We start from the raw sequence: 25,711 nt of genomic DNA on the forward strand, positions 1-25,711 counted from the left end.
GAGACAAATGTGTCAGAAAATCAATTGTCACACTTCATCCATTTCTTGAAACTGGCAATGTTTTCATTGACTTAATTAAACAATTGGTATCACCCTTTGGAGTAAAAATTACAATGCAACACAAGTAACCTCTCACACTCAGTATTAATTAATGTACATGTGCAAGTATATGCATATATATAAGTATACATACACCTGTCTATATATCTTTAGCAGGAACTAATATTTTGTCTTTACCTAAATGACAAGATACCTTTTTTCCTTTCTTTTTTTTCTTTTTTTTCTTACCCCCCACCTCCCCCCTCCCCCCTTAACTGTGCTGTCTTTGGTATAGGTACACAGGCAAAAAGCTAATCTGTGAGCTAATTTCCCTTCAGGGTGTGAAAGAAGCCATTACCTACTCCATACCTCATCACTGAAAAACACTCTGCGCCACCAGTGTGGCAGAATTCTCTGTCACTTGGATCTTCCCTTATTCGTAGAAGTGATAAGTACTGGATCTGTCTAGTGACAAAATCATTGACTGTGACCTAAATTCTCCCTAAAACATGGTATGGAGAGAGAACCCACACACATTGCATTAATGTCTCAATCCTATTCTACCTACAGTTGCTTACTTTGACCTTTCTTAGAAAAGGATAATCTTATTCACAGAAAGGAATAATCACCTCTGTAAAAGGTTTGTTCCCATTTTATGGCAGAAAGTTTCTGACTTATCTTAATTTGCTCACTGTATTTCCACTTAACTGGAATTACCACAACTTGCTATCTGTTCCTCTTCTACTCACAACAAATTCCATGCACGCTTCAAGCTCTAAAGAGGAACTTCTGATACGTTGTCAGAATGGACTTTTGCTTTTGTTAAAAATAATGAGCAACATTTGAAAACTATGAAAGTATTAGTCCCTCCAATTAGTTTATGAGCTCTTTACTGTGATCATGAGAGCTATAGACCCTAAACTGCATTCTAACTATGAAATGAGAACACTGAAGCTACTGAGATAGTCTAGTTTGAAGAGATCGGAGAGAAAAAATGACTAACAGTGGTGAGTTATGTTGTTTCTAAGAGCAACCAGTTTTGCTTCTGTTTTGTTGGCAATCTTGTTGGCTGACATTTAGAACAAAACGTAATTGTTTTGACTGCAAATACTTGCAATTGAAAGATAATAGTCCATGAAAATGCCTTCCTGAAAAATATGCCTATAAAATTGTGCAATCAGATTGCTTTTGTGCTCATGTGCTTTTGTTTCAGACATTCAATTGCTAAATACTGGGACATTAATTCCTAGACTGTATTTTTTGGAGTTAAATCAGTTGATTGCTGTCAAATGCTATCTTCTCAAACAAGCTGTTTTAATAATAACACTTGGGGGACACAATATTTAGCAGCAAACAGTATTCTTCAGTGTGTATCAGATGACAGATATATGATAGCCCAGGTATTTCTTATCTATCCTTTTTAGGCAATAAGCAAATTATGTATTCAATTGCTTAAAAGAATGGTGTGAATTAAACTTATACAAATTGTAACTGGGATATTAGGATGTAGATTAAAATAATATCATAAAATATTTTAAAGATAATAAACATTAAAAAATACTGCTAGGTTAAAGAAAATTCTTACGTTTCTGTAAATTCTAAGTGAAATAAAAATATAAACTAAATTGGTAATGGTAGCTATACTATTTTCTTCTCCTCAGAATTAATATTTCAAAGAAACCAGGGCAATACCTACTGTTAAATTTCTTGGCATAAAATTGCCACTTTCCTTTCCAACTTTTGTGAATGATTGATAGGTTAGTTTGGTTTTTTTAAAACTTGATGTGACACTTTTTGATCTGCACATGGATTCATGAAATCTGATGAGCAGCTCTAAAATCAGAAGGCTAGACCATTGTTACAGGACAGCAGAATTAGAAATGACTCCTTTTGTCTAATCATAATTCTAGAGGAATTCACCTCACATAATTCCAGTTTCTGCAATCAAATAAACAGTGTGACATCATCTTAACTCTGCGTACACTCAGAAGCCTAAATTTTCTAATCATAAAAGAAGAACATAATTTCTTGTTTTTGTAATAAAATACCACTGCTATTAATAATTTTATTAGCTCAATCTGGGCCAGCGTGGTGGAGTTAATGTTTCTGTAGAATGTCACACTGAGATTGTTTGATGGTACAAAATGCAACAAGGAAAAGAAGAAAAAGAGGCAATGAGAAGACATTTTTTGTAAACCATTTGAAATTTTTATAGTTTAGTTTGTTGAATAGTTACTGAATTTTCAAAGATATGAATTCTGAATTTTAAAAAAATGTTACAATTAAAACCATCTTTGTCATTAGTACTCACCTTGCTTGTATATGTGCCCTGTCATACATGTTTTTGATTGCCCAGGCAGATCCTTAAAAAGTGAGGATGGATCTGAGCACAGGATGTGCAGGGTCTGTGAAATCAGGAAAATGTATATGGATTAAAAATCAACCTAAAATTAAAAAAAAAAAATTAAAATTTTAAAAAAAGGAAAGAGAATAAAACCAGAAAAAAGTAGAAGAATTGATTATGAGAGTTTACATTATATTACTAAGTTATATTCTCCTTTATCATATCAAGCTGTAATGACACTGTTAGGTTTGTTTCAATTTTTCTGCCAGTGGTGATATTTTGCATTTTCTTCAGACAAAAAACTGATGGTTTTGCAGGAGAGAAACAGTGGAAATGAGTGCAGGAAAAGCTAGGTCAAATGCACAGATAACTTAATTAAAAATAGAGAAATATGTATTTTGTCAAGTCTCTTTGTTAAGTGTTATTTGTAATAAAAGCACATTACAAGAGTTATATTGATTGATGGACAGAGTTAAAAACAGAAGGGTTATACTACAAGATTTATAAAATCAGTGTTTGACAGGTCTGATACAGCAGAATGAAAAAGCCTTTTTTAAGACTTTTTTTATTATCATATTCTTTTCTATTTTGTGGAACTGACTATTACTATGACAGTGTAAAACCTTCTGATATACATATAATTTTTTTAATATTGTGGTTATCAGTTATTAGACACAGAGAAAAATAGCTATTATACAAGTCTTTCTTCATGTTTTAATCTGTTCAAATTCCAACTCATTTTTCTGAATGTCTTGGCAGTTCTGAAGGTGGTGTGAGGAAGGGCAACCAGCTTTAATATATGAGCTTATAGTGACAGTAGTAGGAACAAATGTTGGTGAGAATTTAATTTGTGAAAGCTTTGATTCCAGACCACAAGAGCACATTTTAGCAACGTGAAAATAATCAATGATGACTCCATTTTACAAGCACTAAAGGAAGCAAAATGCTCAGAAATGGAATCAATGACCCAGAAAACAAGCTCGAATTCAAAGGTGATTTGATGTTGGGAGCTTCTGAAAAAGTGCAGACTAAGGAATTTCCTTCTGAAAGCAATTATAAAATAATTAGTTATTAAATTGAATTAATAGATTTCATGAGCAGCCGATATATTTTCCAACAACAAGAATAAGATTTCTACAATAAGTCTGGTCTCAAACTGGGAAAGTTTCGGAGAATGAAATGCAATTCAAGATAAAATTATTTATCTAATACAAAAACTTCCCTGAATTACAAATCAGTGGAAGCTGGGGGAACATTGTGGGGAATAAGAATTTCTTCTTATACTCTTTGATATAACATGAGGTATTTGCCTTGGGCACTTTGCAGCACATAGACATCAATAAGTACCTCTTGTATGTTACACGTCATCTACCACTGGACAAAATTCCCAAGAAACAGGATTCAGAAGTATGTGAATCCTTGGTCTGATTTGGCAGGATAGTTGCTATGTTCTTAAAACATCCTAGACCAGTTTTATGAAAAGTCCTGGGGATGACCACCAAATAATGCTTTGTAAAACAATCAGCTTATGGCCTGTTAGCTGCACAGACAATTTCAGCACTTTATTCCGTGTTCATTATTTTGGTAAAGGAGAACCAGCACTGTGGGAAGCATGTCAATCACTGACACACTCTTTTTTCCATAGAAGCCAATTATGCACTGTGGACAGAGGAATATTTTTCAAAAAGTTCAGGCAAAGGCATGATACATGTGAGAACACGAAAAGAATATTTTAGGTAGGAAAAAAAATGTCTGTGTGTTTATGGATAGATTATGGTGCTTCCCATAAGCAACCATCACTGCCAGAATAGTTTCTCAATTTTATGCTTCTGTCCATGCTTCAGTCAGAAGATCACCATCCACTTGAGTGATGTGCATTTGCAACATGACCAGCAGACTTGACAGTGACAAGAAAGAAGACAGACACTACTGTTGTGTTCATGCACAAAGCAATTTCACCCAGGGAGGAGACAGCAGAAGAGACTGACTACAATCATATGATCACACTCAGTTTCATTTCAAATCATCCTAAACGGCAGTTGTGCTGACCTGGTCTGTGGTTACTCAATTTGACTCAGAATACAAAGAGACAGTTAGAAAATGCAACCAAAAAAAAAAAGAAAGCAGGACTGAAATAGCAATGGTATGGTATGTGCTTTCCAGTGCTTTTCTCTAAGGATTTGTGTTAGTGGAAAGTACCTATTTCAGCAGCCTGAGAGAGGCAAGACTGCTGCCACTCCGCATCCCCAGGTCCAACCAGTAATGAGGCTGAACACGTATTCCCAGTTGATACACCCAGAGCACATGTATACAGCACAAAATACACAGATGTACTCCGCTGGCCATACAGATCATGTACAGACACGCAGACCACTCACACCAACAGTGACACCACCACCAGCCTCATCCTGCTCTCTGCTCTAGCTGAGGAGGGCGAAGGTCCATATATACACACCTACAAGGTGGAGTCCTCCAGCAGGAGGCCTTGGTGTGTCCAGCAGCTGCCCCTGGATTCTGGTCTCCCCAGTTACTGCCACCAGGACATACAAGCTCTCAAAGCCGCAGCCCCACTCCTGCTGCTGGTACAGAGCAGGTACTCATCACACACACAGAGCCAGAGCTGTTGGGGATTCCCCTGGTCCCTATAGCCCCCTCCCTGTGCTCTTGTCCCTAGAGACCGACCAGCAGCCACTCCCCATCCAGAGGTGGCCCTCAGAGACCTCCAAACCCATCCCTGCTCCCAAAGCCCTTTACCTACTCACTGACTCATCTGCATTATCTTTGCCAACAATTGCACCCACACTCGCTCCAGCTGCTGCACCACAGCCAACCTCCTCTACCCCATACACGAAGGCAATAAAGAGCCCTTTACTGGAAAACAGTTGAAGGTGGCGTTATTGAGGAGAGAGGACAGACTGTGCTGGTCAGGAGCAGGGCACAGCACAGCCAGACAACTTTTCACACAGGTGACCTCTTTTATTCCCTTGTTCCACACTTGTTACTGTCCCAATTTCTTAAACCCCTACTTTGTCCTGCTTTTGGTTCCTCCTCTGAATACCCATGATGAATTCTGTGCAATCCCCAAAAGCTCTTGCCCGGCACCACCTTATGTGTCTCACACCTTCGGATAGCAGGTCCCCTTAGTAACCTGGGGAGCTGCTCCCCATCACACACAGTGATAGGTTTCATACCCAGACACCAGGGCTGAGACTGCTGGGCCACCCTGGGAGGGGACAAGAGAGGATCTCCTTTCCTCTTAGTCCTTACTTTGCTTTCCTATCTGCCATTGTCATCGTGCTCCTTTGGGCTTGCAAAGATGGGCCTTTCATGACTCTCCTGGGGTGGCAGTGGTGTTAACCAAACAATCTGTCAGTAGCCTAACAAACCATGTATTTAAACCTACTTAATATCTCTTATTTAAGTCAAACAAAGTTAGACAACAACAAGTAAGAACAGAAGAGCATATGCAAAGTACAAGAGTAGGGAAACAGTCAGAATCTCCATCGTCATACTGCTTGTGATTGTTATATAAACTAGGATTCCAGTTAGAAGTATTTTCTCATGCAGCCATTCATTCTTGCTAGAACAAAAGACACCACACACCACCAGCACTGTGAGAAGTCTGTTGGTGCCTAGCTTTCCTAGAGAGGGGCAGGCCTCTTCTATGCAGGGCAAAAGAAGTTCATCATTTGTCTGGGTTATTGTCTCCCTCACAGTCAGCAGAGCACACCTTTAGCACCAAGAGCTGAGGTAATGCAGTATTTCATTCATGTCTTTAATGTGACTACTATGAATGAACAGCAAAGATAAATGATAGGAATTTCTAAATACTTGATGAAGCCCCATCCTGAGCACAGGCAGCAGCTGAGCATTTTGAACCTTTTACCCTGGCTTTCTGTGGCAGTAAAATATCCTGAATTTGATTAGAGCCAATACCATGAGCAACAACTGAGGATCTTAGAGAAGATCTTGCATAAACATCTGGGTAAAGACACCACAGCTACACTACTGAATTCCTCACAAGATGAAGGATCATGGCAATAGGCTGGAGGCAACTACCTGGGAGACCTTGAGATTAAAAGTCTGTACAGTGAGAGGCATGAGTGTTCTTTGGAAACTATGGTCAATCTTGTCATGTTGGGGACTAAATTTGAAGATCTTGAAATTATTGTTTCCCTTCTCGTAGCAATTGGACTTCTCACAGGATTTCCATTCAAGTGTCAGACAAGGAGGCACTACAACTAACTATTTGAATCAGGATGTGACAAAGAATTAACCTTGTAGATAGATCACATGTAGGAAAAATGATCAACCGGTGTTAGGCAAAGAAATGTATATATATAAATGTATATAAGGTCACTTACTTATGCTGAAACTGAAACACTGCAGCAAAAGGCTGACCCACCATAGAGATCTACAGCACACATAATTTTGTGAAATACAGCACTGAGATGACATGTTGATAAACATTGCTCTTTTATGATACACAAAAGGTGAACATCCATGCTATAAGCAGTTTGACAGTGTAGCTCACTGAGTGTTGATAATTCATCAAAGACACCAGGCAGAAGACTGCAAGATGTTTCAGCTTTTCCTCTCAGACAGAGCCCAAAGGGCTGCAGCAGGCACTTGTCACACGAGCTGTCTCCTGGGTGCAAACGCAGGGCTTGGTCCTCTACTCCCTCCTGTAGAGCATGAATAAAATATCACAAAGAGACTGCAAAATGAAATGTATTTCTGTGACAGCGGTGTCCAGATGACACCCTTGAAAAGAAATGCTTGTTTTACACAGGGCTTAACTGATCTATGCAATTTACTGCCACAAGCTATTTTTGTGGCTTACAGTTTAGCAGATTTCAAAGCAGGATAACACTTTTACAGACGTAATAAGAACACCTGCATTCACATTAAGTCAGATTAAAGGAAAACACAGGATGGATATTTATACATATAGAAAAGGCATGTTTCTCTTTGTCTGGACAGTGCCTAGCATAAAGTTAACTGATTTCTACTATACAAGAAAAATGGATAAAAAAAGTAAAGGGTAATCTATCAGGTATAAGCCAGCTTTAACTGTTTAGTGTTAGAGAAAATATACAAGTACATTATTATTTCACAATTATATAAACATTTCTTGCACCTTCCTCTGTAACATCTGATATGAGCTACTGTCAGGGAGAGGATATCAGAATACTAATGGCATGAGTCATCACGGCAGTTTTGGTGTTTCTTCTTCATAACGCATCTAGGACTTTTTTTGAGTATGACAGAAATATCAAAATCAGATAAAATACCATATCACCACAATATACAGAAGTAAAACTAAAATAGAACTAAAATCTAATTTCCTGCATCCACTCCAACAAAAAATAAAGAAGTGGAGAACACAGGCTTTTTTCCCTTACTAAAATATTTTGTAATTTTTTGTTAGTAGCTAATCCCTTTATAATTAAGCTTCTCCCAAAGAGTTTGGGTTTTTTCCACCAGAAAATCACAGAGTTGAGATGCATTTAATTTTGCAATTTTATTCATCTTTCTGTCATGTTAGTTCCCTTTTTCAACCCTCCACTCTATGAGTCTGGTCCTTTAAGACTCTAAATTCTTCAAATTAAACACTCTAGACCTGGGCATGGAAATCTGAGCTAGGAAGTGTGCAGGTGAAATGTAGCACCACTCAGGTTTGACATCTCATGTCCTGACTCTTATTTGTCTCCTACTGTCCTGCCTGGTTCAGAACTGAGAGGTCTTCTAGAGTTCACATGAACAAAATGGATCGAGCTCCATATACCGTGTGTGCCAGAGTTCCCAGCAGAATAAGCATCTATTCTGAGCATTTCTTTAATAAAAACGGAAAATACAAACAATCCTGACAAGCATAGCAGAAATTGTGAAACAGAAGCAAGTGACCCATATACATGGGAACAAGCTAATATTCCGCCCTGTAGTGACCTCGCATTACTGCTGTGGTTTGTTCTTCTTCCTATTGTTCTTCACTGCATTTTTAGATACCCATTTCCTCTCACAGCTCTTCCCCTGACAGCCTACTTGTTCCTCACCACTGCACTGCTCAGTACATCTTTGATCTGCACTTCTCTCGGGCAACCCACACAGTGTGCATTTTGTACTTAGTCCTCCCTGTTGTTTCAATTTACATTGTTAAACCCAATTGTTAAAGCAGCCATAAACTACTTTATGCACCTAGGGTATGTTTGACAAACAAATATTTCTAAGGGCTTGCCTGTTCTTGTCCTGGTCAGGAATCACCTACAAGATTCATATCTACAGAAAACGAGTTTAAAATCTCCACCATCCCTTGGCATGGTGGTGCATGGAGGCTGTGATAGGGCTTGACAAGTTGTTCTTCAAATTTCCATCTTTTCCAGGGTTTTGCATGCTGCATGACACAGAATTGAGGAGGCCAAAGAGAGTATGGGAGTGAGAACATCAATCTGGATTTTATCTTCCCTTTGACAGAAAGGAGTGTTTGAAAGCCGAGAGATGAGCCAGGGCTCAGGGGGACCTTATCACATTCTACAATGACCTGAAAGGAGGGTGTAGCCAGGTGGAGTCAGCCTCTTCTGCCAGGCAGCCAGCAACAGGACGAGAGGACACAGTCTCAAGCTACACCAGGGGAAATTTAGTTTGGAAATTAGAAAGAATTTCTTCACAGAAAAGGTGATTAGACATTGGAATGGGCTGCCCAAGGAGGTGGTGGGGTGACTGTCCCTGAAGGCGTTTGAAGAAAGACTGGATGCGGCACTCAGTGCCATGGTCTAGTTGGCATGGTGGTGATTCATCATAGGTTGGACTCGACGATCTCAGAGGTCTTTTCCAATCTAACTGATCCTGTGATTCTGTGAAGGCACTATTTGGTTGTCACACAGCCCACGGCTACCCTCTCTAACTTGTTTCACAGACTGTCCCTGGCCAGTAGGCTTGGCCTCCACCTGCACTAGAAGAGCACACCTTGCTTTGATTTAAGCGGACACAATGGCGGGGTGAGAAGCTCCGGGCTGTGGCGGGTTTGGGAGGGTGAGGGCGCCGAGTGGCTCGGGGGGCTGAGGGCCAGGAGAGGGCCGCAGGGCGGCGGGGGCGCGCGGCCGCGCGGGCACGGCGGGGGGCGCCCGAGAGCGAGCACAACACACGCCCGGCCGGCCATGGCGGCGCTGATTGGCGGCGGCGGCGGCCTGCAGCCGAGAGCGGCGCCCCGTGATTGGCCCGCAGGTGCGGACCCGGGCGGGGCGGGGCGGCGGAGGGTACATAAGGAGGGAGCCGCGCTGGCGGCGCGCAGGCGGCGGGGGACGGGCGCTGGCTGGGTGCGGGCGTGGGTGGTGGCGAGGACGGGGGGTGCGTGTGGGGCTCAGCCCGTGCCGACAGCGGCGGCGGCCGCTCCGCGTGTCCGTGGCGGCGGCGGCAGCAGCGGTGCCGCCTGTCCCCAGCCATGCTGTGCTATGTGACCAGGCCGGACGCGGTGGTGATGGAGGTGGAGGTAGAGGCGAAAGCCAACGGCGAGGACTGCCTCAACCAGGTGAGAGGCTTCTCCCCGCTGCCCGCCCGCCGTGCGCCAGAGCTCTGGACGGGGGCTGTGACGGGCGTAGCGGTGACCACGGGGCAGTGCCGAGCGCTGGTGCCCGGCAGCCGCGCGGCTCCCCCTGGCACCCGCCGCCCTCTCCCCGCGGCGGGGCCCGGACGCCGGGCGAAGGGCGGCGGTGGCGCGGGGCTGGGCCGTGCGGGGGCGGCCGCGGTGGTGGGGGCGGGGAGCGCCGCAGTCTCCCCGCGTCCCTTATGGTTTTGGGTTTTTATTTTCCTTTTTTCTTTTTCCCAACGCCTTCTCTATGTTGGATGCAGAGGGTGCTGCATCCCCCGCCACGGGGCTCTCCGGCCCCTCTACCGTGGGAAGCGCAGGCCCGGGCCTCGCCACTGAATCCTGCTGGAAGTGGCCCCGAGGAGGGGACACGAGTGGGGCCAGAGGCGGGGGATGTAGCACCCACTGCATCCAGCCCTCTGTATCAGGGGCCGAGCGGGCTGGAGCTGCCGTCCAGGTGCCTTCTCGCCTTTCCGTCTCCACCGCCTCGGTGTGTCTGCGGTGGCTGCCGTGGGGATACTGGGGAGAGACAGACGAACAGTCCGGTCTGCTGGTGGCACCTAAGTAAAACTTGTGGGTGACTGTACTTTTTTTACTCCTCCTTGCCCAGCAAGTGCGACTGGCTGTGATGTTGAATAGCAGATATTCTCTTCTTGTGGAAATTCGCTGACCCTCTGAAATGCCTGTCCTGGGTGTAAAATTTGACCATAGAAGCCCATGTGTTTTTTGGCTAGTGGAGAAATTCCTATTCATGCTTAGTGTTTTTCTCTGGGCTGTTTTGTATGCAACCTAGAATCCAAGTAATTAAGCCTTTGTACGAAGGTGCTGACAGCAGGATTCTGTGTGTGTGTTTTAAGTGAGCAGTCTGAAATACCACTTCAGATGTTACTTTTCATTGTCATGTTGTAGCCTGATTGTAAAGAACCTCGCTCTTTCAGGTTTGCAGGAGGTTGGGAATTATAGAAGTTGATTATTTTGGACTGCAGTTCACCGGCAGCAAAGGCGAGAATCTATGGCTGAATTTGAGGAACAGGATCTCCCAGCAGATGGATGGTTTAGCCCCTTATCGATTGAAATTGAGAGTAAAGTTCTTTGTTGAGCCACATCTTATCTTACAGGAACAGACAAGGTAAGTAAATATGGTTGTAAGTGCATTTAATTTAATACTTTGTTTTCAATTTCTGTAACTTACGAAAGTGACTGCACATTGTTTTTATTTCTTTATGGTAATTTCGCTTGACTTTATTATGTAGCTTTAAAATCTTAGTGTTTTTGAAGTTCATTGATACTTTTTTTTAGAAAAATGTAATTAAATTGGCAACATTAAGTTTTGTGTAGCTACCAGTAAGTAATGAGTATGAGTAATTTTGTGAGCACTTAGTGCTGGAACTGGAAGAAACTAAGCTCCCAGTAGCTAACTTTTCATATGGTATTTGTGTGTCCGATAGTAACCTCTGTTTTGTGGTGTTACTCTAGGTCATTCTGAACCACTAGTACAGAAAGGCAGGAAACAATTCCTCCCACAGTGCAAAAAAACTTGCTGAATTCCTTTTTGTCTAGTATTATGTTACAGTAACTTTCATATAGCTACAGGCCCTTAGAGGCTACAAAAGAAACAGCTGTCTGGCTGCCTCTGTGGCTGGTCCTCTTAACTAAATTGTTATACTGTTATTAAATCAGAAGAAATAGTCTTCTAAGATTAGTAGGGAACACTTGCTTTTACTCCAGGAGTTTGGTTACCACATGAATTGCAACAGAATTATCTTTAAAGAATGCTGTGCACATATGTATTTAATGCTGACCTTCCAGCTACTTTTTCCAGTTAGTTTTGGATAATACAGTTAATATGAATGGAGCCAATTGGAATCTAGTATTTATATGATAATCCCTAAACCCATTTTCATTGCTCACCTGAACTTGGTACTCTTAGAATCCTTGGCTTAGTACTTTCAGAATTAAGACCATGAATACACCATGGTGCTTCTGCACAGGATGTCTAAAGAACTTGATCAGAGGCTGACAGTCTGATTTGGTGTTTATTTCATAGGAAAAAGGTTTAGAGTTTATTTTTTGATCTAATGTGTAGGGGAGAGGCTTTTAGGGAGCAGTGGTTCCAGCTTATCAATATGATTGAAGTTTTCAGAATGCTGTGGTGGTAGACCATGGTTGTTCGGGATAATAGCTCCAGTTAGGCAAATGCATTCAAACTGAATTCCAGTTTTGATATACTGTTATTTAGGAGATAATTTCTACTATCCATGGCATAGCTTTGAATATTTTTCCTTAAAGAAACTTATCCTCTTATTTAAATATTCTCGGTAAGTATAAAACCAAATTACAAATGGGATTTATGTAGAACAAAAGGAGCCATGTAATTTCATACCTGATGAGGCAGAAGAGATTACCCTGGGCATGTCGGATGTCTCCACTCACAAAACAAATCAGGGTGAAAATCTGAGGAAACCTGAAAGTGGCATTTTTATGCTATCATTGATGAATGCTTGTTCAACTTTACAAGGCTTTTGCAGACGTCTGTGTCCCTGCCTTCAACGCTGTCAATGCAAGACTTGGCAGGAGGTGGAAGTTAATAGAGACGTTGAACTGGTGAGACATGCCCCAAGGGCCTCAAAGACCGGCTTGTGTAGCTAAAATGTAACAGAGCTTATACACCTACATCAGAGCAAGCATGTATTTCTCCAATGTAAAGATGATTTAAAAGAATGTAGATGGGGCAAGCTTTTTTTTACGTACTAATTAAGACTGTTCTGAAACTAATATTTTTAGCAAACAATTTTAAAATTAATCTGGGCTTAGGCATCAGAAGAAAAAACCAAATACAAGTTGTATGTCAAGTTGTAATAACTGCCTTTTAGTTGTGTAGTCCCAGTAGTCCACATGTAGCAGACCTAGAATTCCAGTGCCTGTGGTAAATATCTGTTCTCCTGGATTGTTGACACTGAGTTTTAGTAGATTGACTTTTTTTTCTCCTCAGGTCTGCTTGAGGATTTACATATGCATGTAAACGTATGAACTGTGAGTTCATACTTAGTTTGTGCATAAGCATCAAGGAGAAGATTAAAAACTTGTAAACCTGTTGCCAAACATCAAAATCAGTAGGTGTATCGTAGAATTGCAAAGATTAGCTGTACAGTTAAAGCTGACACATTGTTTCATCTTTATCTGCAAAGTCTTGATGAAGAAAGTGATGGGTGTCCTTAGTTTCCTTTAGCAGTTATGTCCATGTTTGATGTGTGGGGTGTTTCTGGCAGAGCTGTTGCCTTGTGGTCCTGTGTGTGAAGAATGCTGGCGAAATTTTCCAGTCTTTTGCTTGCAGCCTCTGATCCTGTTTTTGCATATAAATTAGATGCATGTTGAGAATTGCTTTTGAAACCTGAGAAGCTGCAAGTAATTCTAAATTTTGTTGATATGCTTCATCATGATTATAATAGCAAGCATTGTGACTGAGTTACCAGGTTTTTTTCTGTGTTTTTTGGAAGCTTTGCCAACCCCAGTTGCAGTGCTTCGTTCAACCTTTGCCTTGCACTTGAGTTTAAAACTCAGGTGTATGTTTGTTTGTAGCAATTTAATGTTCAGGTTTCTACATGCTGTGAAAGCTGATCTGGCAACAGAACATCGACCTCTGCTTCTGTTATCTTTAATCAGCCCAGTGGAAGATTGCAGGCAATTTTAATATTCTTATACAAGGCTACAGAGCAGGTTACAATTGTATCTCTGACCACTGTGGCAACAAACCACCTTCTCTAAGTGCTTTGGGAATTGCATGGAAAATCTACTGCACTTCTTTTACAGGGTTAAAAGCAGTTTATTTCTATTCTTCTTTGGATCTCAGCTTCTAGGTTTTTTATTTGACTACCTGGTACTGAATTGCACCACATGATTTCATAGTTTAGAATTGTTTTCAATGGAATAAAAGTGCTTCAGTGCAAGAATGTCATTCAAATTTAAACTTCTGCTGTCAGAGTTTTACAAATAAGTCTCAGATGTGAACAGTGTGCTGCTTTAGAGGAGTGAAGAGCTACATGTTTTCTTTAGCATGAAAAATCACATTGGCTTGAAAAGGATTGCTATCTCTTTGCTGAAAGACACATGTGATGGTCCAAGATCGAGATCATAACTCTGGCTTGTGTTGCGTTTGTTTTCACTGTTTTCTGTATTTCTTTGATAGGTCGTGCAACAGTTTGGGGGGAAAAAAGCAAACCTGCTTTTCGCTTCTTTACTGAATGACTTGTGGGTGGTTCATGTAGCAAATGTTGTGAAGTGTTGAATTGCAATAAGGAGCTGGGGCTTAGAGAAAGGATTATACCTCACTAATCGGAATTTTCAGGAGACTTTTTGACTGGGGGTGGGGCCGGCGGGAGACGCCCTGCCGGGTGCGGGCCGGGCGGGTCCCGCCCTGCCGGGTGCGGGTGTCGGGGGCAGCACCGGGGCGGTGACCGGGAGTAGCCCCGGCCCGGGAGCCAGCTCCGGGGCACAGAGCTCCGGGCATCAGCCACAGGCTGTCAGGGAATGTGGAGCAGAGGAGTCTTGAAACTTGCACCTTTTAAAGGAGCGTGTTTGCTGAGCTGCCCAAGAGGCCAATGGTGTCCAGCAGCAGTCTGGGAGAATGGTGGGTTTAGGTTTTAAATTCAACCATATTTGTCTTGTGTAGCACGAATCAAAATCAAATATTCATGCTTAAGCCCCGACAGTTTAAGATATGACCAAATCCTAACTCTATATCATGAAGCACTCAAAAGAGCTGCATTTTGCCAGCCTTGAAAGTGGCAATTATTGTTTTGGAGGCTTTTAAGTTGTGTGATGTTTGCCAGTATTTGAATTACATTTACAAAGTACACTTTTTTGCTGGTTGTTTTGATGAATTAGTTGAAATTAAGAATGGCCTTGTAAAATCCGTTGAGCAGTCAGATATGTGTAGTAGGTAGAAAATGAGAACCATCCTATTATCCCATAGCATTGGGTAGCCAGCGCTACCCAATTTGGTATTTGTTACAAGGCAATGAAAGTGTGTGTGATAGACACTGGGCTGGGTTTAATGGATCTGTTTGTCTAGATCAGAGTTGAATTGCAGTTGGTAACTTTTTACCCACTGTGCTGAGAGCAAGTAACAACAAAGGTACTGAGGAGCATTAAAAAAGCAAAAAACATTGGTTTTTTTTAATGTGGGGTGGCCTTGTCTGCTTTTAAAACTGGAATTATATTCTGTAGATTTAGAGATTTTTATCAATACATATTTTAGGGAGAACAATTATGCCTCTTAATTTTGATTTTAGACTACAGAGCAGTAAATTTACTTCACAGTAGGAAAGAGCCTTAGCCTGTGGTAAGGAATCATACTGCAAACAGAACAGGTAGTTCCTTGGGAGGTGTGCTAAGATTCTTGCCAGCAGTCTGGCATGAGAATGAGGTCTTTCAGCTATGCTTCTAGTTTAGGAGTCATTAATCAGATGCAGATACCTCTTTGATAAAGGACTGGGGTTTTCCACTTCTTTCACTGACAGCTAAGTTTAGAGCTTAAAATTTTTAGCTGCCTATTTGCTCTGTTTCCCTTGCCTTGATTAAAAAAAAAAAAGTCGTAGAAACTACTAGCAGAATGTTGATTCCTAATGCACATAATTGTCTTCAGTAAGTTAAAAAAGAAAAGCTCCATGTACTCCACACTTTTCAGAGTATTTTTTTGTGGAGTTGTTATTGCCAGTTCATTTGGATGAACACTAACTAGGTGATTTTCCCCCTCTTGGAATTCCATTGTAGTGAAATACTTAATGTCTGTTTCTGGTAGCAGTGTTCCGTATCGTCAGCCTGCATAAATTGCTTTAGAGGGAGGCGAAAAGCAATTAATGGGATTGATATCTGGATCTGTGACTTTGGTTTGGTAGCTATACTTTTTTGTGAAACAGACCATCTGCTGAAATCTCCTTGCAACCTTCCTTTTCTACAGTTTTTGTATCAAATTATTTACACCCAACTGCAATACATTAATCACACTACATTTTATTTTACTGAGTGTTTTATATGCACATTAATATTAAATTATATGAAAAACGTGGATCCAAAAATAAAGATGCAAAGTGAATATAAAATCACCAGTGTAGCTAGTGCTTGAAGAAAGCCTGTGATCCTGTTCTAATTGTAAAAGTGTCTTTTGTCCTTTTGGAAAAGAAGAAATCTGTCTGGGCAGTGACTGACAAGGTGTAGCTTTGGCAAACTTAATGTGTTGCCCTCTAGTCAATATTCCTGTGTAGTGTTTTGAACTACCAAACTCAGAGGAAATGTTCCATAATTGAATACACAGGTATGTCTAGGTAGCATGAGGTTCAGAGAGGAAGGAAAGGCTATTTTGGGCTACAGAGACTGTCTTTTGTACCAGTGCTGTCACGTGTAGAGAACTTGAGCTACAAGTGCAATGGGAGGTTCTGTTTGTCCTTAAAGTTGCCACTAGTTGATCAATGTCCCAACACATCTGGCAGGTGTTAAGATGACTAGGAGGCACAACAATTGATGGGCAAACTTCATAGTTGTGAAGATTTAAAGACTAAATGAAGCTTTGGCAAGGGTAGTAAATAGCTGTAGAATGTGCTAAGAATTGGGGCTGGGGGTTGGAACAGACAGACCTACCTTTTGTCTGACTTCAGTTACTTCTCAAATTTATAACGTGTAATATTAATGTATCAAGTGCAACTGCAATGTGAATGATGCAGAAACAAAAACATTTCGTTTCTTTTATGGTGGACAAACTTTAGAATTTCTACTGGTAATGTTGGAACCTTTAGGGAACTTACAAACTGTTCAGTTTTTAGTTTTAACAGTTCATTGTTCTAAAACTTGCTAGGTAAAAATTCCATTAAGTGTAAAATACTAGTGTTGAAATAGTTTCTTGGAAAAAGTGTATCCTTTTACTGTACAACATATCTTTAGAGGTGAGAAAAAGTCTTAAATTTTTTTTTATCATAGCTAAAGGTTCCGAGAGAGGAGGAATGGTAGATGGTGTATGAAGCGATTAGGTCACAATCTAATTTACAGAAACTTACATAAATCTGTGATATGACCAGATTTTCTACAGACAGTCTATTAGGTCCTTTAGAATTTGCAGAACTAGATAAGGAACGGCATCAAGGCTCCTAATGCATTAGTTTTGCTAATGTATTCAGCAATAAAGTCACGTTCTTATGCCTTTTTCTTTAAGGATCAAAAGACTTTGTTTAGTTTTGTGTAAAAAAAAGAAATTAAATCTGCATTTGTAATCAGATTGTGGCTAGTGTCATGTTTTGGACCTTTGAAGAGGGATGATTTTATAATGGATATTAATATAACTTTGAAGGTGTGCACCGTGAGTGCAGCTGGATGGGCTAATCAAAACCATTTTTTCAGATGTATAAAATGCTTATAACCTTCACTGTCTTTCAATTTCTTGATACTTTTCCTTCATCAAGCACACTTAAGGACTCAAAACAAGCAAATGAAATCCCAAAAACAAACAAAAAACCCCAACATACATTAAAAAAAAGGCAGAGAATTTGCTACCTGAACTTTAGTTTGGGGCAGGTGCTCTAACAGATCACTGCAAAGTCATTCACTGTCCTGAGTGCAGTTTAGGTTATTTAGGTGCAGATGGACTGTTAAATACAGGTTGTTCTTATCTGTTTTCTGACTTAATAAAACAGCTTATGGTAGTGTAAGCTGGGACAAGAATTTGCATAACTAGTTACTTTGCAATAACTGTCTTTTATATGTGCTGTTTGTTCCATTTATCAAAAAAATGCAAAGTAGCTGAGTATCTGTGAGATGTTTTCCCTTATGTGATATGAGCCAGTTATGGGAAGTTACTGCACATTAGCTGATGTGATGCTATTTCACATTGTGCCTTAAACTCATTTGTCTTCTATGCCATTACTGGCTTTATAGTAATGGAATGTGACAAGCCATGCATCTGCTGTATCTGTTTCAGAATTCATCTGTAATTCATCTGTATTTGCTGGAGCAATATTTTGGTTTTCAGCTCCCCTTGAGATGTCAATAAGGTCTTCCCAGCAAGGGGAGAACTCTTGGCTTTACCCTGTGTAGTCAGTGCTATCATATGCAAAAAAACCCCCTGAAGATACAAGCATTTAGGTGTGGTAGTTGTAAATGTGTTTCAGCTAATGAGAAAAAAAATTGTCTGATCTTTCTTTGAAAATACTGTATTTGTAATTAGTACTTAAAGTGACTGGAAATCCTGTTCTGTCAGAGGATCAAGAGTGCATGAGAAGCTGTTATTTTATGAAATGTTGATCGGAGTTAGGGAAATACCTACAATTTGAATTTATTTTGGCCCTAGTGTTTTAGTAATTTATACTGAATTCTTCAGGTTTATGGACTGAGCACCAAAAAGAGTCTGTACAACTAAATCACTTTAAAAGGCCACAGATAGGCCTTTCTGTGGCCCAAGCCCAAAGAGCTATGACTCTCCAAGGTGTGAGAAACAGATGAGAGCAGAGGTTTGACTCTCAAAAAAAAAAAAGAGCCTAAACAAGGAAAAACCTGCTAACACTAGAGGCAGCTCTGTCTGAAGTTCTGGTCCTCTTGCCACCTAAATTTGTGTCCTGCACAGTGTGAGGTTGCACATTGGCTTCCACCAGACCCCTTCCAGAGCTGCTGAAGGATGTAGATTGGTGTTCAGACTTCAGTGTGATGCAATTAAGCACTTGCATCACAACTATCATGATGCTCTAGCAGGAGAAATGGTTTGCAAAGGGAGCTGTGACTTGTTGCAGGAAATGGACTGTAGGAAGGGTTACAGGATAATTTAATACCAATTCTTTTTTCCTGATTCAACAAGTTGTGGATATGAGGTATCTTTTGGACTGGTATCTTCTTAGTTGCAACATTTACCAACAGAGTTAAGAAAAAACACAACTTTTGCAAGTTCTGTAGTTGTTCATGGTGCTGAAAAAAAGTCCTATTTGCCCTGTTGTACAAAGGAATTATAGAATGCTACAAAAGAATATATGTAAGATACTATTCAAAATTCCCATTGGAAGGAAAGCTCATCACTTACTAGCATCTTCAACTTCAGTGATGAGAGATTCAATACAGAGCTTCAGTAAAGCTTTTCTTAAAAGTAGATTACACTTCCCTTTAGAAAAGTAAATTTCCCATTCCTGTGGAAGCCAAGACACATCCCTTTGGGTGCTAGGCTTCATTTATTGAACGATTTTTTTCAGTGATACATAACTCTGTGATACATAATTCTGCATCTGGATTCCATAAATATGTTGAGTCTTAAAAAGAAATGGTAAGAAATTTATATTCTGTCCCCTGAGGGGAAAAAAGGATGATTCTATAGAAGCTAGGGTAGCCCATAGGGGATATTAACATGATAATGTTAATGTTGGTGAAAATGTTGATTTGTCTGTCAAAGTAACCTATTAGATAATTAAGAGCAGCTTTGTGAATTTTCAGCAAGCTGTCAAACCTGCCTTGGTCTGTCAAATGCTTACACAGAAGTTGTTTTTCTATTTTATTCCACAATGCCTTTTCAGGTGTTTCAGGTTATTCTGTTAATCATGTCACTGGCAAAAACCCTATGGCTGTAGTGGCAGGAGCATTTCCACTGTGTAGACAAAGTGTGGCTTCTCCTCTTGCATGACAGAAGTGTGTATGTTTTGAGGTGCTCTTCCCAAGTTTGGTTTTGTGAAATGCAGAATAACTTGTAAATGGCAACAAAAAATGTAAACATAGGAAACCAATTGAAATCTTTCATTGATATTTTACTCACTAAATTGAAATTACTAAGTGGCCTTAGGAGTTAAAGCAGTTCCTATTCTTGAGATATTCTTGATGATGTTAACGTGCTCATTTCTTTTAGCAGTGCTTTTAGATACCGTCTTCACTTGTAGCTTCCTGTTTAAGAGTAAGTGAAGAATAAGATGGAGGCCCTTTTCTTTCCCTCGTGCCAGACTTTATCTACTGGGTACATTCACTGCAAATTCTTGGATTACCAAACATAGCTGAGGTGTTACTTGTTACATGTTTTGATTACAGATGTCATGTAATGATTTGTGTAAGCAAGTGTTTCTGATTGTGTTGCAGGCATATGTTTTTCTTGCATATAAAAGAAGATCTTCTTGCTGGTAATCTTCAGTGTTCTTCAGAGCATGCAATTGAACTTAGTGCATTGTTGGCACAGATGAAGTTCGGAGATTATAACCAGAACACTGCCAAGTACAATTATGAAGAGTTGTGTGCAAAAGAGCTCACCACTACCATTTTGGAGAGGTAAAAAGTACAATGATTTAGTCTCCTTTTTGGAGACCAACAGCAGAAGATTTTGTTATGCATTTAATTGCTGGTGCTATAGTGTAAAACAGTAATTTAACAATAATAGCTTTGGAGATGAAAATGTGACCTGAATGTTTGATGTTCTGATTTCAGTTAAATTTTTAAGCTCAGTTATTAGGTGATTTTTTTGGTGGGGGTTTTTTTGGTTGTTTTCTGGGGTTGGCTTTTTTTTTTCTTGCTTTTTTTTTTACTTGTTTGGGTTTTTGTTTGGTTTTTTGTGGCTTTTGTTTTTTTTTTCTTGTGAAAATTCTGGTACTTGAGGAAATACAGATATAAATATATAAAAGTACCTGGAGCAAAGTATTTAAATTGTAAGTATGTCTTAGACCAACACTTGTGAATGAAAGAATTTATCTGGCTTAGTACCCTTGTCCTGAAAAGCAGACAGAATTCTGAAACACCTTCATAGCTCAATTCCTGAATATCAGGAAACATTCAGTGTGTCATACTTTTCTGTAGTATTTTTTTAACTATGAACTTAGCGGTAGCTCAGGGAAATATTTTGGGGCTGGTGGTGTTAGTTAGAAAGCCTTGATTACATGTAGATTTTCATTTCTAAGCAAATGCACAGTATTTTCTCCTTGACATTCTCAGGATGTTTTGGTGATTCTCAGCTACTTCCAATTCACAACTGCTGGAAATCTATAGACAGATAAAGCAGGTCAGGAGCATGTGCTAATCTGTTTAACTAGGTCATCTAAAAACCCATGTTAAAACAAGCTGCTGGCAGTAACAGCAGATACTTGAGTTAATTCACCTATCCTTAAATCTTTTTATCAACAGCATTATTACAAAGCACAAGGAGCTTGAAGGTCTGAGTCAAGCATCTGCTGAATACCAGGTTCTGCAGATTGTTACAACACTGGAGAACTATGGGGTAGAGTGGCACTCAGTGAGAGATAGTGAAGGGCAAAAACTCCTTATTGGTGTTGGACCTGAAGGCATATCCATCCGTAAAGATGACTTCAGTCCAATCAACAGGTATGTATTTTCTGGAACCATTTGCATGATCAATTTTTCAGAAATACTGAGCATCTAGTTTTCACATAAATACACAAAACTGCTCTGACAATTACTAAAAGTGACTGTATATAGGGTCTGAGGGCACTACCTGCTTGTAATCAAAATAACAAGTGACCTTAATACTCTTGATTTTTATATTTATTTTTGAGGTGGCATCTTCAATCAGCATTGCTGACTACTGTCAGAAATCATTGTAACTTCTGATAAAAATGCACTCTAGTAATTTGTGGAAAATGCTGTTATCCTTAAAAACTAAATAACCTTTCCTTTTTAATACTAATTTATAGGATTTCTTATCCTGTTGTTCAAATGGCAACTCAGTCTGGGAAGAATGTGTATCTGACTGTTACCAAGGAGTCTGGTAATAGTGTGGTTGTCTTGTTTAAGATGATCAGTACAAGGGCAGCAAGTGGACTCTACAGAGCAATTACAGAGACTCATGCATTTTACAGGTCAGTATTGCCCCTAGAGTCATGTGGTGTTGCTCTTCTCCAGTGTTTGAACTAAATGCTTAAGCAGCCAGCAGTCTGACTGCAGTTTGGAAATACTCTGCAAAATTTCATTGTCTTTGCAGCCTCTCCTTTCCTCTTAAGTCCAGAAGCTGAACAGGTTTTTGCTGCTTTCCATTTTGTGGGGTGGGAGTAACAAGAAAAGTAAGCAAAATTTTTCCACTATGAATAACAGCATTTCAGAGTATAAGCTTTTAATGTTCCTTGATACTTAATAAACAATACATACATTTTTGTGTTCCAATGTAAGAGAGAGATTGAGACCAATGGGGAAGATCCTGTTATTCAGATTGTGTAGATCCTTTATTTGGCTCCTTCATTTGTTATGTTACCTGTATGCCATCTTCCCATCCCCTGTATTTAAACCTTCTTACAGTTCTTCTGTCCTTGCTCACATGCTCAGGATTTTGCTTCATGCCAGCAGCTATCCATTGTCTCTATCCTGTTGCTCTTTGAGGTAGGGGTGCTATACTCATTTGTCGGTGGGCAGTTTTTGAACCCCCTTTCATTCAGTGGTATCCAACACTGATCAGTCAGACTAGCTGTCAAACACACTTAGCAGTGTTTTCTTAAAATTAACTACCACACACCACTTTCAATTACTTTTTGATCTCTGTCTCTGCTTGTCATTTCTTCTGTCCTTTGCAGTCCCTGATTTTAATTTAAGCAGAATTTTAGTTTGGCAGTAGCATTTGGCCATAAGCTTAGATCTTGGACCTTAGGCCCTGTGAGGCTGTAGTCCTTATGTTCTGTGTTTGTTTTCTTTCCTGTGTTGCCTAGAGAGCGATATGCTTTAATAGGCTTCTGCAGATTCCACTGTATCACTGAAATAAGTGACAAGCATGGTTAGGGTAGCTGAAATGCACATTGGCAAATACAAATGCCTTAATTCTCTACACTGCATTCACACTGGTTCCTTTCAGAATGACATAATACTAGTATATAACGTACTGGGTGGAAATTGGGTTAAAAATATTACTTGACTCTAAGATAAAAATTGAGAGCCAAAGACTCTTAAGTGGAATTCTTTAAGGTGGTGTTTTGAAATACCATGCAAAGAGGTGTTGCCAGGCTGAACTGTGTATTAAGTAAGTGTTTGCTGTTTGTTAGCGTAATTCCTTAAGTCCCTTCCATAGGCTGCCTCCATTTTACCAGACACTTAACATTTTGAAGATGTAAAGCCATTGTCACTTTCCATTTTACACTTTTCAGAGTAGACTTGTCATGGAAAGATCATTCAAGAGCTTAAATACTACCTCAGACCATTTCATTTGCTTTCATTTCAGTACTGGTACTTCAGCTTTGGGAACAAATTACTGTAGGATGGGTCTATTGGTATTAACTAACCAATCTTGCATTTGTCCTGTTGCTTTATAGGTGTGACACTGTCACCAGTGCTGTCATGATGCAGTATAGTCGAGACTTAAAGGGTCACCTAGCATCTCTATTTCTGAATGAAAACATTAATCTTGGTAAAAAATACGTCTTTGACATTAAAAGAACATCAAAAGAAGTTTATGATCATGCGAGGCGAGCTCTTTATAATGCTGGCATTGTGGATCTTGTTTCAAGAAGTGATCAAACCCCACCAAGTTCCCCTCTTAAGTCTTCAGAAAGCAGCATGAACTGTGACAACTGTGAGGGTCTCAGCTGCCAACAAACAAAAGCCCTGCAAGAGAAGTTGCGGAAGCTGAAGGAGTCCATGCTTTGTATGGTGTGTTGCGAAGAAGAGATAAATTCAACCTTTTGTCCCTGTGGCCACACAGTTTGCTGCAAGTCCTGTGCTTCCCAGTTACAGGTAAATGCACCTCCATTAAGTTATGAGTTACCAAGTTGTATGGAAGGTTTGTTTTTTGTATATTTGAGGGTGAGGGATTAATACATTTGTGTTGATGTTCTAGTACTACTAAAATTTTGTTTGTGGTAAACTAATTTCAGAGAGTGTTCTGTCTGGATGATGTGCTTATGTAATTTGCAGTGAGGATAAGAATGAGCTTCATGCTTCTCACCCATACCCTGTCTTAAGTATGGGATATGATGGAAAAAGTGCACTGTTATTGTGTATGTAAAGTCTGCAGGAAGTGCAGAGACTCTCAAAATACAAAGTAAAATAATTTCCCAATGTTTTTCCTTTCCAGTCGTGTCCTGTTTGCAGATCTCGTGTAGAGCATGTCCAGCATGTGTACTTGCCAACCCACACCAGTCTTCTCAATCTGACTGTGATATGATCTACGTACACACTTGAAACCCATCATGTACTCTTCAAACTGCACTAATAAGAAATGCAACCATTGATTGTGAAGAAGGCAATCACTCTGGCACCTATCCATGATCAAAAGCAAAAAATACTACATTTTTAACATATTCTTTGTTCAGCATGTCCAGAATGGTTTGGGACATCTTCTGAGAGTAGAAGTGTAATTGATTCATGTTACTTAAAGAATGATCCATAAGTTTGTAGCACAGCAGTGTTGCCACAAAGCTCGGTAACCCTGGAAAAATGTGGTGTACACATGCAGCTGTACCCGGCAAGAGCAATGCAGCCTTTTCTTTTACATGCGCTAAATCCTTTTTAGTACAGTTGCATTGTTTATTTTAATATTAATACTTGCTTTTACACATACCAATTTAGTAAGGCTCATGGCTTCTGCTTTTAGTAAACTGCTTTAAAGAGGAGAGAACTCCTTTTTTTAAAATTAGTTCTTAAACTGAAGTTACAAGGCTTCACTAAGCAGCTGTGCTTAACTCAGAATTCTATTAAATAGAAAACAATTCTGAGAGAATAGCTTAAGAAAGGGAAGACAAGATTGCTAATCTTTAAGTGTTGAGGGTGGGTCAGTCTTGTGGTTGACAGTGTCCTGTGGAAGCACTGCTATGGGACTTCATTCACAGCTCTCAGTGGACAGGGTACTGCCAAGTTTCCCATAGTCCATTTTTGGCTGTTGGTCTTGGGAGCTGCAGTCAGCTGCCCTTCAAGCTGGCTTTATTTTTGGAGACTGATTTTAAACTATTAAACATTCACCATTAGTCTTTAAGGGTTGTGTATAATTTTAAATGCTTTCTTCAGTTAGCATCTTTAGCCGGAAATGACCTACCCAATAAATTGTTTTCAATTTCCACCCTCCTACTTGGGCATTTTGGGCTCTGGTTTCCTAGTGTCTTCTCCAGGGTACAGAGGGAACTGGAGACCATGTTTGGGTGCAATACTGGCTTAATCAAAGCTAGAAAAGTACACTGTCACTTTACTGAAATTTTCTGACTATACTTTTCATATTGCCTTAATGTAGCAGTAATGTGTGTTTATGCATCTGTTTCTTTGCACAGACATTTTGTCAAAATATTAAAACTCTACTTTTTTATGACACATTAGCATATAAACCTTACTCTAAGAGGGTATTTATTTTTTCACTTTGTAAAGAAAATTTTGTTTCCTCATGAAGCAAGAGCTTTGTCCTATATTGTAGGCAGCCTCTGTCTTTTTTATATTCAGATTAATAAAGGACTTTAAAAATCTTTGTGTTAATTGCTAAGACTGATTTTGTTCTGAAATTCATTTGAGGCATTACTGAACTGAAAACACAGTACAGCATTTTTGTGTTTACAGTCCTTGAATATTTTGTCACGTTTGAGGTAATGAGGTTTTCTCAAGTGTGTGCAAAGGAGGGAAGAAAACTGACATTTGTTACAGACTGTGAACTTTAAAACAGCTGACATATTCAAACTGTAACATAGCCTTCAGAACTGACTTTGTGAAGAACATTTTCTACAGTAAATGGTCCCAAATCTATGGAGTATATTCTGGGGGAATATAAATTAAAGAATGCAGCGTGAGAGTAGAGAGTTGGAGTTCCAGCAGTCCTGTCTAGGAAGTTC

At 39.9% G+C, this 25,711-nt stretch overlaps 1 protein-coding gene across 2 annotated transcripts; it reads left to right on the forward strand.

Moving 5' to 3' along the window:
• The first annotated feature begins 9,700 nt into the window (after nucleotides 1-9,700).
• Nucleotides 9,701-25,351, forward strand: MYLIP (myosin regulatory light chain interacting protein). 2 transcript variants are annotated; one of them, XM_069008040.1, is made up of 8 exons: nucleotides 9,837-9,911; nucleotides 10,232-10,541; nucleotides 10,907-11,097; nucleotides 20,058-20,243; nucleotides 21,090-21,287; nucleotides 21,617-21,781; nucleotides 23,216-23,636; nucleotides 23,977-25,351. In XM_069008040.1, exons 3-8 carry the CDS (start codon nucleotides 11,015-11,017, stop codon nucleotides 24,064-24,066), a joined length of 1,143 nt encoding a protein of 380 aa, XP_068864141.1. In that variant the 5' UTR covers nucleotides 9,837-9,911; nucleotides 10,232-10,541; nucleotides 10,907-11,014; the 3' UTR covers nucleotides 24,067-25,351. The 2 variants fall into 2 exon arrangements, with proteins under 2 accessions (XP_068864140.1, XP_068864141.1); XM_069008039.1 differs by lacking the exon at nucleotides 10,232-10,541 and having other exon boundaries at nucleotides 9,701-9,911.
• Nucleotides 25,352-25,711: the final 360 nt, after the last annotated feature.

Source organism: Aphelocoma coerulescens, chromosome 2 (genome assembly GCF_041296385.1).
Source record: "Aphelocoma coerulescens isolate FSJ_1873_10779 chromosome 2, UR_Acoe_1.0, whole genome shotgun sequence".
In the NCBI taxonomy this organism is placed as follows: Eukaryota; Metazoa; Chordata; class Aves; order Passeriformes; family Corvidae; genus Aphelocoma; species Aphelocoma coerulescens.

What these genes read in the sequence shown, in the direction of transcription:
- MYLIP (XM_069008039.1), top strand. Translation starts at nt 9,825, where the DNA reads ATGCTGTGCTATGTGACCAGGCCGGACGCGGTGGTGATGGAGGTGGAG. An exon ending in GCGAGGACTGCCTCAACCAG is followed by an intron (nt 9,912 to 10,906) that starts GTGAGAGGCTTC and finishes TCGCTCTTTCAG; the next exon opens with GTTTGCAGGAGGTTGGGAAT. An exon ending in ATCTTACAGGAACAGACAAG is followed by an intron (nt 11,098 to 20,057) that starts GTAAGTAAATAT and finishes ATTGTGTTGCAG; the next exon opens with GCATATGTTTTTCTTGCATA.